General features: G+C 36.0%; 2 protein-coding genes across 25 annotated transcripts in view; both read right to left on the bottom strand.

The window, feature by feature from the left end:
- ATG10 (autophagy related 10) overlaps positions 1 to 15,736 on the bottom strand; it is a 275,188-nt gene that overhangs the window by 159,700 nt on the left and 99,752 nt on the right. The window lies entirely within an intron of this gene.
- On the bottom strand, positions 948 to 10,681 carry LOC123378996 (transcription factor BTF3-like). The gene has a single exon (XM_045033263.1). It carries the CDS (start codon positions 5,737 to 5,739, stop codon positions 5,440 to 5,442), a length of 300 nt encoding a protein of 99 aa, XP_044889198.1. The 5' UTR covers positions 5,740 to 10,681; the 3' UTR covers positions 948 to 5,439.

Genomic DNA, 15,736 nt, shown 5'->3' with positions numbered 1-15,736 from the left:
TATGCATTTAATGAACGTGTGTAGAATGGAAATGCACAAAAAAGGCTCCTTTAAGTCTTTTAAATTCAAAGAATTAGAAGCACGTAGAAAGTTAAAACTATATTATATAGTGAAAATGTATAATCAGTAAATGATTAGGTGTACATATCTTTTTTAATGAAAATGATGAAAAAAATTTAAAAATACATCATTAAAGCTTCAAGCTAAACAAAAAGATTGTTTGGTGCTCCCTCTGCTGGCTTTGCAGCAAGCTAAGAATGTTGAACAATAACACTACAAAGAAGTAAACACAGATTCAGCTCATCTGCTCCCAGTATATACCTCCTACAAATAACCACAGTTGAAATTTTTAATTGAGTTCATTTGGAAATAACCCTATCTGCCAAAAAGTTGGTCTAAGAAAATTGTTTAAAAAGAGACCAAACCGATCTTATGATTTGAGTGGTAATAATTACTGCCAGAATTCCTGTTCATACCTTTTTTAAGTAAACAACCTACTTTATGTATAAACAATTTTCAAATTTAGCTGAAACTATTGAGAAACAAAGTAATTAATATATAGTTTTTAAGAACCGATGAGGAGCATAAAAGGTTAAATTCTCCCTGTGTTTCTAAACAGAGTTATTCTGAGTACCCTGAAGGCATTTAATTCCAAAACAGGAAGCCACATAGAGGAACACTTGGTTACACTAATGTTATGCAGATCTTTTGGAACATACTTTTCTAAACACTTGCTGAAAGAACCTTTTCTATACTGCACGCTATCACATGAAGTTGGAGAAGGGTCCCACGGATACTGTAGTGCACATACTGCTCAAATTGCCCTTTGTTACTTCTCTATTTTCCTCCACTTTTCTTACTTTAAATGGTCTTCTGCTTACTCATAGAAAGAGTGGTAAGAAAATCAGGTTGGGGTCAAGGCATGTTTATTCACATACCACAGTTCAGTTGTTTTGGCATATACGTGGCATAAGAGCTATGATACGGCTTATGGCGGTCAACGGTTTTAAAAAATGATTTAGAACTGGTGTCCCAGAAAGATTAACCTGAAACTAGCAGAAACATCTCTGCTAAAGGCTAGTGTCTTTTCTAATAAATTCGTGTTTCCTGTGCTTAAGGTTACTATAAAATCTCTTTAATCTAAAACATGTTAAATGAGACCTCACCCTTGTCGTTGAACAAAGGATAATAGTAAACCATAGGTGAGGGACACAGCAGTGGATTTATGTAATTGAGTCGCATCGATGCTGGAGCTACCTCTGTTACAAAGCAAGCCACTTAACATGGTAGGCTCCATTTCCCAACCTTTCAAGTAAGGGTTAGACTACTAGTGACCAGAAAGATACTACTTGTGATTCTGTGACTAAACAAATGAACTAGATCCTAGATCCACTTTAAGTTACAGGTATAAGGCAGAAAAAAAAAAAAAAGGTGAGTGCATTTTTCATATGCCATTTGATCTCACACACCATTTCAACGCCATCCATGTTTAAAAATAGCTCTTTTTCTTAGTTTCTATCCTAGTTTATATTCAGTTATGTTTTAAAGAAAGTAAATGATCACTGAGCAATTATCCTTCTGTGTTGGAAATTAAGGTTTCATGCACATTCTTGATTATCCATAAAAGTGAAATGAAGTTAATATTAAAAGCAGCAATACTAAAAGTCTAGTCAGAAGAAGCCCAATAGAAAAAAATAGTCAATATATTTTGATCTGCTTATACTTACTTTCAATGAATTTATGAAAATATTTATTCCATTCATAACATTTAGGCAGTAAGCATTTTGTTGAAATCAGCTATGAGAATGTCAAAATAGTATTTTTAAGCTATTCCACAGAGCTTGGAAATTATTTTTCCTTAAGAAATCTCCATGTGAACAAGAACAAGGGTTTTAGCCATGACAGTGTACTACTGACAGCATTCTTGTGCAGGGATACACAACATTTACCCCCACCCTCACTGGGATTGCAGAGATAAGAGACTGGTTGGTGAGTGGGTACCATCCTGTTAGTGCCTCAGGACAACAGCAGCCAGGCCTAGAGGAAGAAGCAGAAGGTCAGAGCACAGAGGATATTCCCAGGCTCACTGTGACTCTGTCATCCAGTGCATGGCAAGTTCTAAAATGCTGAGCTGCTGTCTTTTGAGCAGGGCTGTCAAATCATTAGATTTGTTTTTGGAAATTCAGCTCATGAATATGTCCTCTAATGTTCAGAGGGCATCCCTGCTAAAATGTACAATTACATATAAGGCTATAGCAAAGAAACCCTTACAACCCAAAAGATTTATCAGCAATTCATCATACGGTGATTTATTTCACTTTAAATTATTGAATGCTCTATTCAGAAATGATACAACAAGGTTTCAGAGCTGTAAATTAGCTGGCAGTTAGACAATATCTTAAAAAGCATTCTGAAGTGTAGAAGAAAAATATTCAGAATATGTGATTCATTTTCATTTAACATAATATATATTCAATGTTGAATGAACAGAGGAAACATGATGTGGTTTGTTGTAAACTGGAAACAGTAATATCCAATAAACGTTACGCTTCTTTCATTCTTTATGGTAATCCATTTACCCTATTAGCCAATAGCAGTGCAGTAAACTACTGAACAACTTGTGAACATTTCTGTAGAGAAAATTTCATTCCTGAACGAAATTACTGACATTTTCTGCAGAGAAAATGTCAACGAAGGCCATTTATCAGGCTCCAGCTGTGTTGATGTCATTATGTGCAAGTGTGTGACATCAAACACTGATATTATAAGGTGTTCATCATAATAATTCAGTCCCTTCTAGACTCCATGGATGCAGTATAAACTGATAACAATCAACTCATGTTATGTCACATTTATTTCATAACACCTACATCAATAAATACTACATATTTTGAAATAAAAATACATATAAACAAATATAACTTTATATCCTAAATGTTTTTCCTATGGAAAATAATAACAAAAGATTTTATTAATGATGATTCACTATAATTTCACATTGAACTTCAGTGATAAAACTTAAGTTCTATCTCCCGTTTAAGACCAGCAGGCCTCTAAAAGTATACTTCCTTAGACTCTTGCTTAAAAGTGAATTTAAGAAAATAATGGTGTTTAAGAAAAAAAATCAGTTGTTGTTTTTTTTTTTTAAGTAGGCTCCAAGCCACAAGGTTGTGGGGCTTGAACTCACAACCCTGGGATCAAAGAGTTGGATGCTCTACCAACTGAGCCACCCAGGCATCCCAAAAACTATTAGTTTTAAATTGTAACTCTATTCTATTGCCTTTAGCTAATCTCAATATGGCAGCCAAAACTAGTAGAGTAACTGGTCAATTTACATCACTATTTAGTTTGACTGCAAAATCAAATGTTAAATCAGTTTCCTGAATATTATACAGCAAAACAGGTTACTTTTATTTAATTTTTTATATTGATATTTTGTTAATGTACAAAGTTAGATCCAAAACCAATAGAAAATATTTTAGTATTATCTAAAAACATGTTGTTGAACAAAATAAGACAGATACAATATGCACTATGTGATATATTTATATAATGTTAAGAAAAAAGAGACAAGGGCACCAGGCTGTCTCAGTCAGTGAAGCATGAGACTCATGACCTCAGAGTTGTAAGTTTAGGTCCCATGTTGGGTGTAGAGACTATGTAAAAATAAAATCCTTAGAAGAACAAACAAACAAACAAACAAACAAACAAAAGAGGCAAAATGAGTCTAGTGTAGAAGTCAGATTAGTGTAACGATTAGACAGCAAGTAGTGACTGAAAGTGTCAAGAGGGGGGTCCTGTGTTCTGTTTCTTTATCTGGGTATTGGATACATAGGTATCATCACTTTGTGATGAACACTCATTGAGCTTTAAACAAAACAAACTAAAACCTGTAGGCAGAAGCAATTGGGGAGTCATTGAAGTCCACCCCAGGCATACATACATGCACTGTAGTTTAGTATGGATGTCTAAAAGAAAGATGAATCTTTTAGGAGGGAAGCAGGACAAGAGAGACAAGCTGAGGAATGGACCTATTAACAAGCCACAGATATGTGGTAGAAAAAGAAAAAGAAAGGGGCAGGCACATTTATGTAAGACTCAATCCCAATCCCCTAAACACAGCATGCGATAGATAAACTGAGAGGTTCATGGAATCAGGGCTGGGACTATGGACTCAATGGGGTCCCTGTTATATTAGGACCTCATTTTAGAATGCAAAGGGAATCATACTTGTTGATCTCCATGTACCAGATACTGTGCTAAAAGGTTTACAAAGAAATTATGTTACCATTTACTAGACCAAGGATACAGAAAGAGCTCAGAAGATGTTTACTAAATTTAATTGTCATAATCCTTACATAACAGATATTATTATCCTTGTCTACAGATAAAGAACTTGAGGCCTGATGAGTTAGTTATTTGTGCAAGCTTTTAGAAAAAACAAGTGGTGGAAAAGCTCCGTCCTTTTTTCTTTGGGAGGAGTTGGGAAGAAACAAGGAAAGTGGCAAAAGTAATCAACTCCTCCATTTTAATTTAATCTTTCTCCCTGCAAAACAAGTCATGATCTTTAGAAGGCATGGCGCAAGTCAGTTCAACACAGCGCCTATCATATGAGTTAAGGATTTCATCTGGGGATCAAATTAGGATCCCTCAAATGAAAAGTTTTCAAATTGAGCATGAGATAAGGCCTAGAAGCCAAGAAACAGGAGGACCAAACAGCTGGGATCCAATAGTTGCTTTCCTGAAGCAGAGCTGAGCTGTACACCATCTAACACATATCATGAAAGGGCATCAGTTAGGCACTGTGGAGGACTGTCTCCCTAAGAGCTCCCCGCAACCCTGTCCTTCTATGCCTTGAACCATATGAACGCTAGGTTGAAGCAAAATGCTTTCCAAAATTATTCACTATAACTAAAATGAATAGGTACAGATACAGACACAGATATAAATAATCAAAACTATGCCTTGAAAATATGTATAGATAGGCCAAGTGTGGGCAGTGTGTTTATATTCTGGAAAATCCATTTAAGTCTCTAAAAGACCACAATCTAACAATGTCTACCAGAGTACTGTTAACAACATTTGATTTCCCTGTTTGGAATCTTGGAAACAAAGTTTCTTTCTTGTTTTCTTTTCTTTTCTTTTCTTTTCTTTTTTCTTTCTTTCTTTTTTTTTTTTTTTTTTTTTTTCTGCTAGGCAGAGAACTTTACTAACCTTGTTTCAAACTTTATTCTCAGGCTTCTTCAGCTTAATTAGCTGCAAAGAATGAATTGTGTATAACCAAAATCGAAAAGAGCTGCAGTGTCCAAGAGACTTGGGCTTAAAAATATTAGAGATCTAGATTTTATCAGATCCATGAACAATAGTTTTAAAAAGCAGTCATAATATAAAATAGCTCCCAGTAACTCCTTCAAGTTTTATCTTCTTCAGAAGGTGCCTCTATTCATTTGCTTCGTTCTTTGAAGCTTCATCCAAGTTTTCCACAAGATCTGGAACGTCATCATCGCCCTCCTCTCCGGTAGCAAGCGGTACCTTTCCATCCACACACTGTGTGGGCAGAGCTTCAGCCAGTCTTAAACTAGTCAGACCGTCTGCACCAAGTTGGTTCAAGAAACTGGGTAGCATTTCTGTCAGCTGCTTTGCCTCAGCGTGACCTGTAATGGTGAAAGTTTTCGCTGCCAGGGATGCCTGAACTTTAGGGTTCTTAAAGTGGACCCCTGTTCCTTGGTTTGTGAACATATTCACTTCTTCAATACCAGAGATATTGTTTACCCCCAACTTCTTTAAGGAGAACTGGATTTTTTTTTTTTTTTATCATCTGCTGTAGCTGTTCTAGGAGCCACCTTCTTCTTTGCGTGAACAGTTCCCTTCCCACCAATGCACACTTGTGCTTGCAGTTCAGGGAGTTTCTTCTACTTCATGACAGCTTCTTTCATCTTGTTGGAACAGAAATGGGACCGCGTGCAGGGGATGTTTGCACTCGGGGTGCAGGGGGTATTCTCAGGTGGACCAGCTGAGATTAGATACACACATATGGGGACACAAGAGGATACTAGAGCCAGAGTTTCTTTTTTATATGACATTTTTCTAATCTGGCAAGCAATAGATTTTCTCCTTCTGTTTCTAATGGAGTAGGCATCCAATAACTATTGTGTCTAACTTCTCAATCTTATCTGTGTCAGCGAGAATGAGCACGGGCCTAGACATACTAGTAGAGTGTTTTCAGTCTACCTCCCACAGACTTATGGTGCAGACAGGGTAGTATCATTTAAAATTACAAAACTCATAACTTTAATATGTTAGATCTCTTAATTATACAATTGTGAATACAAATCCAAAACACCTACCACATAAAATATCTTAATATTTTCTAAAGAAATTCACACAATTCAAATACCAAAGGAAAATAAAAATCCACCACAAAATGAAAGATACTATACATTTCATGTGTTACAAATCTTATATCTTGTATCTTGTGATACAAATGTATCTGTCCTATAGCTATATTGAATGAAATCTGCTTTAATCAATTGATCAATACTTCCTATAGCAAACAAATCAGTAAGAAAATTCATAAGGCATAAAACTTCAAGCATCAGAAAGATTGCTAAGTGTGTGGGGTCATTATGTGTCCACAGAATACTATTTCACTAGTGCTTTCCATTAAAAGAAAATGCTGGCTTCTGAAAAACATGAAAACAAGACTTGTGTAGTATTTACTTTAAGGATTATTTGTTATTATTGAGATGTAGTAAGTAAAAATCTAATTTTATCAAAATCTCTCATAAGAAAAGTTAAACTAAAACTCAGTATGGCCTGTGCACACATATATTGAAATAATCCTGGCACATCGTATCAGAAGGAACTGTACCTATCATGTCTCTCCCTAAAACATCCCTGATAGGCAATTTTCTAGTTTGTTTTTGAATGTTCAACAACAGTTACATTGGTATCTCTAAAAAAGCCCATTCAATTTGGGGCACACAAAACTATTAGGAAATTCTTCTCTATATTTAGTAAAATTTGTCCTTTTTAAGCCTCCTATTGCTACCTACTGCTTTTATTCTGCCTCCATGGCAGCCAGGTGTGGCCATAAGACTAAGTTGCCAAAAAAATGTCAGTGCAAATTCTGAGAGGGTTTCTTAAAAGAAAGAAGGTGTGGCTTTCCCCCACACCATACTCATCATCTTCTTGCTGTCTGGAATAGGGATGTGACTGCAGGAGTTCCCGTGATTTACCAAGAGGTGATCCTGAAGATGGAAATAATCATTCAGTCAAGATATTAGAGTCATAGTCCTCAATGACTTTGTGGAAGGGTTGCTCTAGCCCTGGACTATCCATCCCCAGACTTCACTTACACAAGGGAATAACCCTGTGTGTGTATACTCATAACCCAGAACTTAGTTAGGAACTTAATTCCTACTCACGTACTGAGTCTGCAGATATGTTTTCAGTATTTGAAGAGCAACATCACATTCTACCTACATTCTCCCTACTTTAAATTTTTTTTTTCAACGTTTATTTATTTTTGGGACAGAGAGAGACAGAGCATGAACGGGGGAGGGGCAGAGAGAGAGGGAGACACAGAATCGGAAACAGGCTCCAGGCTCTGAGCCGTCAGCCCAGAGCCTGACGCGGGGCTCGAACTCACGGACCGCGAGATCGTGACCTGGCTGAAGTCGGACGCTTAACTGACTGCGCCACCCAGGCGCCCCACCTACTTTAAACTTTTAACACTTTCAGCTTCCTCATCATCTAAGTTACCCTCTTCTATAAAGGTTCAAGTTTTTCAGACTTATTCTTAAAAGTTTCAGAACAGAACTCAATGCATCCACCAGATGTGAGCTGACCAACAGAAAACAGATGGATTATTAACTTCCTTTGTTGTCTTTATAAGACTTAAGATGCATTAGCTTCTTCAGCAGTCCTCAAGACTAAAGATTCATACCGTGGTTATAGGTAGCCAAAAAAAGATCTAGTTTTTACTTTGTTTTGTTTTTCACTGCAAGTACTATTAACCAGGCTTTCCCTACTTTGTATATGTTTAGTAATTTGTTTTTTCTCTTTAATCTAAGTGTAAAACTTCAGATTTCTCCTTATTACATTTCTTCTTACAGTCCATTACTCCATGCAATGCAAATAAACCTTGAACCCCAATTTTGAAATTCCACCTAATTAACTATCCTTCTCAGTTTCCATCTTCTGCTTATTTAGTTAGCAAGGTTTCTATGTCCCCACCAAGTCCTTGGCAAGAACTTGACATAATCAAGGTGAAAGAAAGAGCCCTTCAGTGATCCACTGAAGACTTCTCTGCCAGTGGACAAGCAGCAAATGATCAATACTCTAGGGAGGCTGGTCCAACCAGCTGAGTCCCAAAGGTCCATTCCTTCTTTCAAGAACTCAGACTCAAAGACAGGGCCATAGGAGGCCACAGGTGGCGCTCAGGAAGCCTGGAGCCTGACCACCACCACATAGAAAGAGACTGGCAGCATGGGCTGACTCACTGTGCTGGCAGGTAAGTATGAAGAGGTAGAGGCAGGAAAGCTGTAGCACTTGTTTATATAACAAATAAAAGGAAGTCTCTTTCTTTAAAAAGAAAAAAGTTTTCTCCTTAAAAAAGAAAAAAATCTATGAGTATATCGAGTGTAGGGGGGGACTTGACTAGTGATTGATTGACAAAGCAGTGTAAATTCCATAACTACCCCATTTGCATAGATATTGATTGCAGTGGGCTTCAAAAGACTGATTATGCAGCTTCTTAGATTTGAAATGAGTGTCTTATACCTTAGCCCTACAGAAAAACCAAGAAGCAAACATTAAAAAACTTAAATATGCACATGTGAAAATGTATTTATGATTAATGATAATTTATTAAGTGCAATACTGTGCTAAATTAATATATGCAGAGTAAGACTGACTTGTGCTGATGGAATTATCTTGTTTATGATTACCGTTATTGACTTTAAAAGAGATACACCACTATTTTCTGAATAAGAGGTATAGTCCAACATACACAATGTAAAACATTACATATTTACTCTACTGTCACTAATCATTAATTTGATGTAGTCTCAGTCATTGTAAATTAAAGATTCCTATATCTATAAATGTCATTCCACTTATAGAAAAAGAATATACATAAATGATATTTAAATATACACTTATTATTTCTGATTAAAAGAGAAACATACATAGTGAATTATAATACTTTATCAATTAATAATTACACCACTATCCCTTAAATACATTTCATCTTAACTGAAATTACTCAATATATGTAAGCACTTACTGTTTTTAAAGTAATTATTAAATATTGGTAGCAATTAAAATACTTTTTAAATTTATTACACTACCATGAAATAGAGGACAAACTGCATCCACTCTTTTCTCTGGGAAGTTATACTTTTTTTTTCCAATTAAATAACATATTGAGGTTGGCTGACAAATCATTTAGATTTTTCTTGTTTTTATGGTGTTTTTCCAATGAGTAATCTAAGAAAATATAAATCTAGGTAGGTTGCAGTTTGAACCACTACTCAGATAGCTTTTTATTTTCCTTTTGGTGAGGGAAAGAAGATCTACAAATTAGTATTGTTTTGTCTAGTTTTTGGTCATGGTTCAGGTCAGTTTTAAGTCCCTACTTAAATCTAAATTAAATTAAATTCAAAATGTAATGCTGCTTTATTGCTCTTATAGATTCATTTTTCTGTTTTACTTCAATGCTGTCAACAAGTCTATGTGTTGTGGGTAGGCTGAACAAAGTTCCATGCAATTGGTCAGGGTGGCTTATTGGGGACCATTTAAAAGAGAACTATCTATTCAGTTCTTGTTAACTCATATTGTTCTTGCAGCTGACTAGGACTGTTTCAATAAATCTTATTCAATTCTTAAAGGACCTGAAAACTTTTCATTGATCCCACTAGCTAACAGCTTTGTCTTTAGGTAATCAAGTATGGAAGTCTAGAAACAATGATCTCTCTTGATCTGCATAATGTTAAAACTAACATTAGCAAATAATTAAAAAGAAAAGGCTGAGCTCAATAAAAATAAATTAAGTTAACTATTACCATATATTCTATTTCTTTAGATATTAAAATACTAAACCTAAGGAGAGACTAAATGTTTCATTCTTCTGTCTCAAAACTAATTAATTAACCTAAACTAAAAGTATTTAATGCCTTTACCTGATGAAGTTCTGGAGTGATGGGGTTCATGGGGTAAAGAGCTGATGGCCAAGAAAGAATTCTTGAAGATGTCTTTGGTGCAAAAAAGTGATTTTATTAAAGCAGGGGGACAGGACCTGTGGGCAGGAAGAGCTTCAGTGGGGTCATGATGGGTAACTCATTATAAACCTCAGGTTGGGAGGGGGTCAGGGATAGAGTTAAGTCTCTAAGGAATTTTGGAAGCAAGGTTTCCAGGACCTTAAGGGGCTAACTGTTGCTAGGGAAACACCATTTTTTACCATTTAATAAAACCTCAGTCATGAAACCCTTTAGATGTATATGGGGGGAGGGGGGGCATAAGCTTAGAGTATGATTGCTAGCATATATCCTGGGGCAGCTGAGATAAAGGAAGTAGACTTACAGGATCCTCAAGGTTGGGATAATGTTAAGCTAAGGTTCTCTTTTGCCCCTAGCAAACTGTCATCATTGAGGCAGCTGATCTCCTAGAGGGAGGTCACTCTGCTGGGTTTCAAGGACTTATCAGTGGGCTGTAGGCAGTAAGGGAATTTAATTTTTCATTTGTCTTTGTTTCTACATTACCATGGCAAGCACTTAAACCCCTTTCTTTTGTTCTTGGGTAGCCAGGAGTGTTTGAGGAATATCACACATATTCCACCTGAGGGGGTGCTAGTGGCAGTGGCTGTGCCAGCCTGTATTTTGCCCCTCAGCCTGCCTCACGCTCCCTCATCATACCTGGACTTAGCTTCTGAGAGCCTGGGCTGAAAGACAACTTTCCTGAACATCTTGAATGAGACAATAAAACTACTGCAGAATCTACACTGAATGTCACAGTGGGAAACAAGATTTCTTTAGAGCAACAATTGATTCATTTCCATATGGTAACTTTATGGGTTTTTGTTTTGTTTTGTTAAACCAGTGTTAAAATGTCAATTCTCTTCCTTCTAGTTCTCCAGATCCATACACCAATTTTCTCCTAGGCCCACACTACTGTGAACAGGGTATAATAAACACCATCCCAATTTTACAAGATTGGTTTGTTTGGTTTTGTGAGCAACATGAATGATAGTTAAGGAAAAATAAATCTACTAGAGTAGAAATATGCCTATTATTTTACACCTTATAAGTCTGGCATCTTCAACTATTAAAATGGAGCCACTATCATGGGAAATTATTTGAAATGTATTTTTAAATTAAATGAAGAAAATGATTCAAGTTTCTAGTTTGGGTTTAGGTTTTAAAGATGGCTACCTTGTTGCTGAGGTTAAAATTCTTGCAGAATGAATCTGTTGTAAGTTCTCTTGAGACTTCTTTGGGCAAATATTTTGTTGTAATTGGAGATGGTCCTAGATCTTTCGATAAATCTTTTCACCTAATTTAAGCAACTGTAAAAAAGACTTTATAAATACTTTGATATTTTACTACTGAATCATCACAGCTCTGTGACCTTTGATCTTTATTGATGAATGTTTGGGTTTGGCAAAAGGTGTTTTTAAATTTTAATACTAATATTTGGAGGGATAAAGGTCATTAGCACCCATAACAACAATAAAAATGCTTTGTATTTACATGATATTTCTTCCTCAAGAAAGAAAAGAAAATTCCTTCTTCAAAAAAAAACAATGTTGACTGGAAATTTTGTTTTACAAATTTATAACAACTTTAAGATATTTTAAATATAACTGGCTGTAATTTTGCAGGGGATCTAATTTTGCTATATGCAAAAATAAAATATATTATTGCTTCAAAAACCGTACACAACTACCAAGCAAATGGAGCGAATTTACCTTAATCTTGAGGTAACTCATAAGATTTCTTTGTATGTAATTCATAGGTATCTCTTTGTATGTATTTTCTAAGTATAGTTGAAGACATATATATATATATATATATAATATATATATATAATATATATATATATATAATATATATATATATATATAATATAATATATATATATAATATATATATATATATATATATAAAATAGTATGAATATTAAAGACAGTAGTTAGAAGACAGAAGATATTATTTGATCTGATTATTTTACAACAAAAATTGGGGCAGTGGGGTGTGGCAGAGCACAGTTATAAAAGGATATGGAATTACTAATTGGTTATTTCTTTTGCTAAGGAAGTCCATTAGTCTATGTAATGTGTTCATAGAAACCTTCACTTTAGAATGAAATGCTAAATTACCAGGCCAGCTCACAATTCTCACTAGGATGCTAACATCAGCTAACAAACTTTGTCATATTTTAGATAGATGAGTCTCATTATGAGCTCTCAAGACTTCAGTAATAAAGTTGGCCTAGTGAGCCCACAACCTATAGACCCCTCCCCTCGATGCCTCAGAACCTGGCACAGGCACCCACCAAGGAAATACAATAATGGAAAGGAGAGCCAAAGGGCTAGAGGGCAGCAAAACAAATTGCAAAGCAGTGTCGATACCACGAACTGGAAAAGACTGTGAGGTATTAAAACAGCAATATTCCAACAGGGGAAGGGTTCCATTTTGAGCTAATTTTGGATTTAAGTTATTCCACAAAAAACATATCAGAGAGAAAATAGGCTACAAGGTTTAAGCTGTTCTAAAATAAATATGAAGTTAGACTTATAAGAGCTACCTTTTAAGCTCCTCTACTAATAGTAAAAATGGCTGAGATTGACATCTGCAGAAATTTTAAACCCAAATCATATGACAAAATAGACAAATCTTAGAAATAAATGTGCAAGTGCACCTGCTTTTCTCACAGCAGAGCATAAAAATATTCCAAACCCAGACAGACTGTAGAAGTGAAGCTTTAGGAGTCTTTATTGGACTATAGAAATGATATCCATGTGAACACTAATGTGCCAGTGTTTTCATTTGAAAGGTCAGTAATATCTTTTTTTTTTTTAATTATTTTTTCAACGTTTTTATTTATTTTTGGGACAGAGAGAGACAGAGCATGAACGGGGGAGGGGCAGAGAGAGAGGGAGACACAGAATCGGAAACAGGCTCCAGGCTCTGAGCCATCAGCCCAGAGCCTGACGCGGGGCTCGAACTCACGGACCGCAAGATCGTGACCTGGCTGAAGTCGGACGCTTAACCGACTGCGCCACCCAGGCGCCCCAGTAATATCTTTGATAATAAACCCTGGTTCCTATTGTATAATATTAGTGGCAAGCCAACTACATCTAAGGCAAAGGAAAGAAGCTGACAGAATGCTTGTCTCTGCAAAGTTTCAAGAGTTCGGCTGTCATAAGGGTGCACAGAGATAAAGAAATGTAAGAGTTCAAGTTCATTAATGTCTGTTAATTTTCCCGCTAAAGTAATACACCTTATTGTAAGAAACACAAGATTTTTTCTTTAGAAGACAGGTTATATCTAGGAGTAAAGAAGTGGTTTAGAAACCGAGAGAAAGCTGAGAGACTCTCATGGGGAAAGGCACCAAAACACTGGCCCAACTTCTTCAGCAGTGATATAAACCTTGGCGCTTCCTGTCTAATGCCATCCCTCCCCAGCCAGGAGGAGCCAAGCAGGAGCCACGGTGGGCTGTGACGTGCTGGGGGAAAAAGAAAATACTGGCTGCAAGTATATATACCACTCCTGGTTAAAATAAAACAAAATAATCTGCAATTCTTTATTTTTTCTTTTTTATTTTTTCTTAATGTTTTTATTTATTTTTGAGACAGAGAGAGACAGAGCATGAACGGGGGAAAGTCAGAGAGCATGAACGGGGGAAAGTCAGAGAGAGAGGGAGACACAGAATCTGAAACAGGCTCCAGGCTCTGAGCTGTCAGCACACAGCCTGATGCGGGGCTCAAACTCACGGACCGCGAGATCATGACCTGAGCTGAAGTCGGACGCTCAACCAACTGAGCAAACCCAGGCGCCCCTGCAATTCTTTTAATCAAAGATCACATTATAGACAAAAATGGAGTTAAAATGAAATCAAAGGCGGCTCGCATACAGAGATAATTAGTACCTCCTAATTTTATCATAATAATAATAATAAACTTATCCCATTGTCCAAGTAAATTTGATGTCTGGTAAAAACTATTCTTAGTCTCTTATTTTACTTTTAAAAAATAATTTTAAAAATCAAACTACTCTTTGTTGGATATTTATTACCTGTGACATAAATATTGTTAGGTGATATGTTAAAAATAATGACTTTAAAATTATTAAAGTCAAAGATGTTTGGGCATCTGGGTGGCTCAGTCAGTTAAGGAGCCAATTCTGGATTCCAGCGCAGGTCATGATCTCACGATCTGTGAGATTGAGCCCCCCATCCCCACCCTGCCAGTCCACCAACAACATCAAGCTCTGCAGTGACAGCCTGAAGCCTGCTTGAGATTCTCTCTCCCTCTCTCTGCTCCTCTCCACCTCTCAAAATAAATAAATAAACATTTTATTTTTTTTTTAAGTTCACTTATTTATTTTGAGAGAGAGAGAGACAGAGAGAGAGCACGCAAGCAGGGAAGGGGCAAAGAGAGAGAGAGGGAGAGAAAGAATCCCAAGCAAGCTCTACACTGTCATCATGGAGCCTGATGCAGAGCTTGATTTCATAAACCATGAGATCATGACCTGAGCTGAAATCAAGAGTTGGATGCTTAACCAACTGAGCCTCTCAGGAGCCCTCATTTTCATTTTATAAAACCTAGTGTCTCAGAACTTTATAAGGCTTCTCTGTGAGGGTTTCCTTTCTGGTTTATTTGTCTGTCTCTGACTGTAGAAGTTATACATGCTCATTATTTTAAAAAATTTTTAAATATGAGAAGAGAAACTAGAAAATAAAAATCAGGGGAACCTGGGCGGCTCATTCACATCTGACTTTGGCACAGGTCATGACCTCACAGTTTGTGGATTCAAGACCCGCATAGGACTCTGTGCTGACAGCTTAAAGTCTGGAGCCTGCAGCCTACTTCAATTTCTGCCCCCCTTGCTCTCTGCTCCTCCCCCAGTCACACTCTGTCTCTCTCTGTCTCTCAAAAATGAATAAACATTAAAAAAATGTTTTAAAAAGAAAAATCACCTGTAATTCTATCTTCCAGAGAACTACTGTATGTGTATGTATATGTGTGTATTTGTATGTATGTATATTTCCCATGGTATCATCTATACATAATAGTTTATAACTTGTCTTCCTCACTTAATATGTTGAAGACATCTTTTTGTGTTAATAAATATCTACCTCATTGTTTGCAATAGACTAGTCATAATCTGAATGTATATACATACCTATATTTAACAACTGAGGAAAATAACTGTAAAAAATTATAAAAATAATTACTGTAGGATTTAAAATAAATAATTGCATATATAAAGATTAATCACTTGACTAATAACTAATACTCAAGTTATTTCCAGTTTTTATCAGTAGTTCTACAGTAAAATTTTTTGCTTATAAATTTATAGGATTATTCATTAGGACAAATTTTGAGAATTAGAATTGCTAAGAAAAGTAACTATTTTAATTTTCATACATATTACCAGATTGCATTCCAGAAAGGCTGTACCTGTTTTGTCACCAATGCATATCACCATTTGTTTTCTTCCTTGGCAATATG

This window comes from Felis catus, chromosome A1 (assembly GCF_018350175.1).
Source record: "Felis catus isolate Fca126 chromosome A1, F.catus_Fca126_mat1.0, whole genome shotgun sequence".
Taxonomy (NCBI): domain Eukaryota; kingdom Metazoa; phylum Chordata; class Mammalia; order Carnivora; family Felidae; genus Felis; species Felis catus.
Note: the sequence above shows the minus strand (reverse complement) of the source record. Positions and strands in the feature narration are given on the sequence as shown.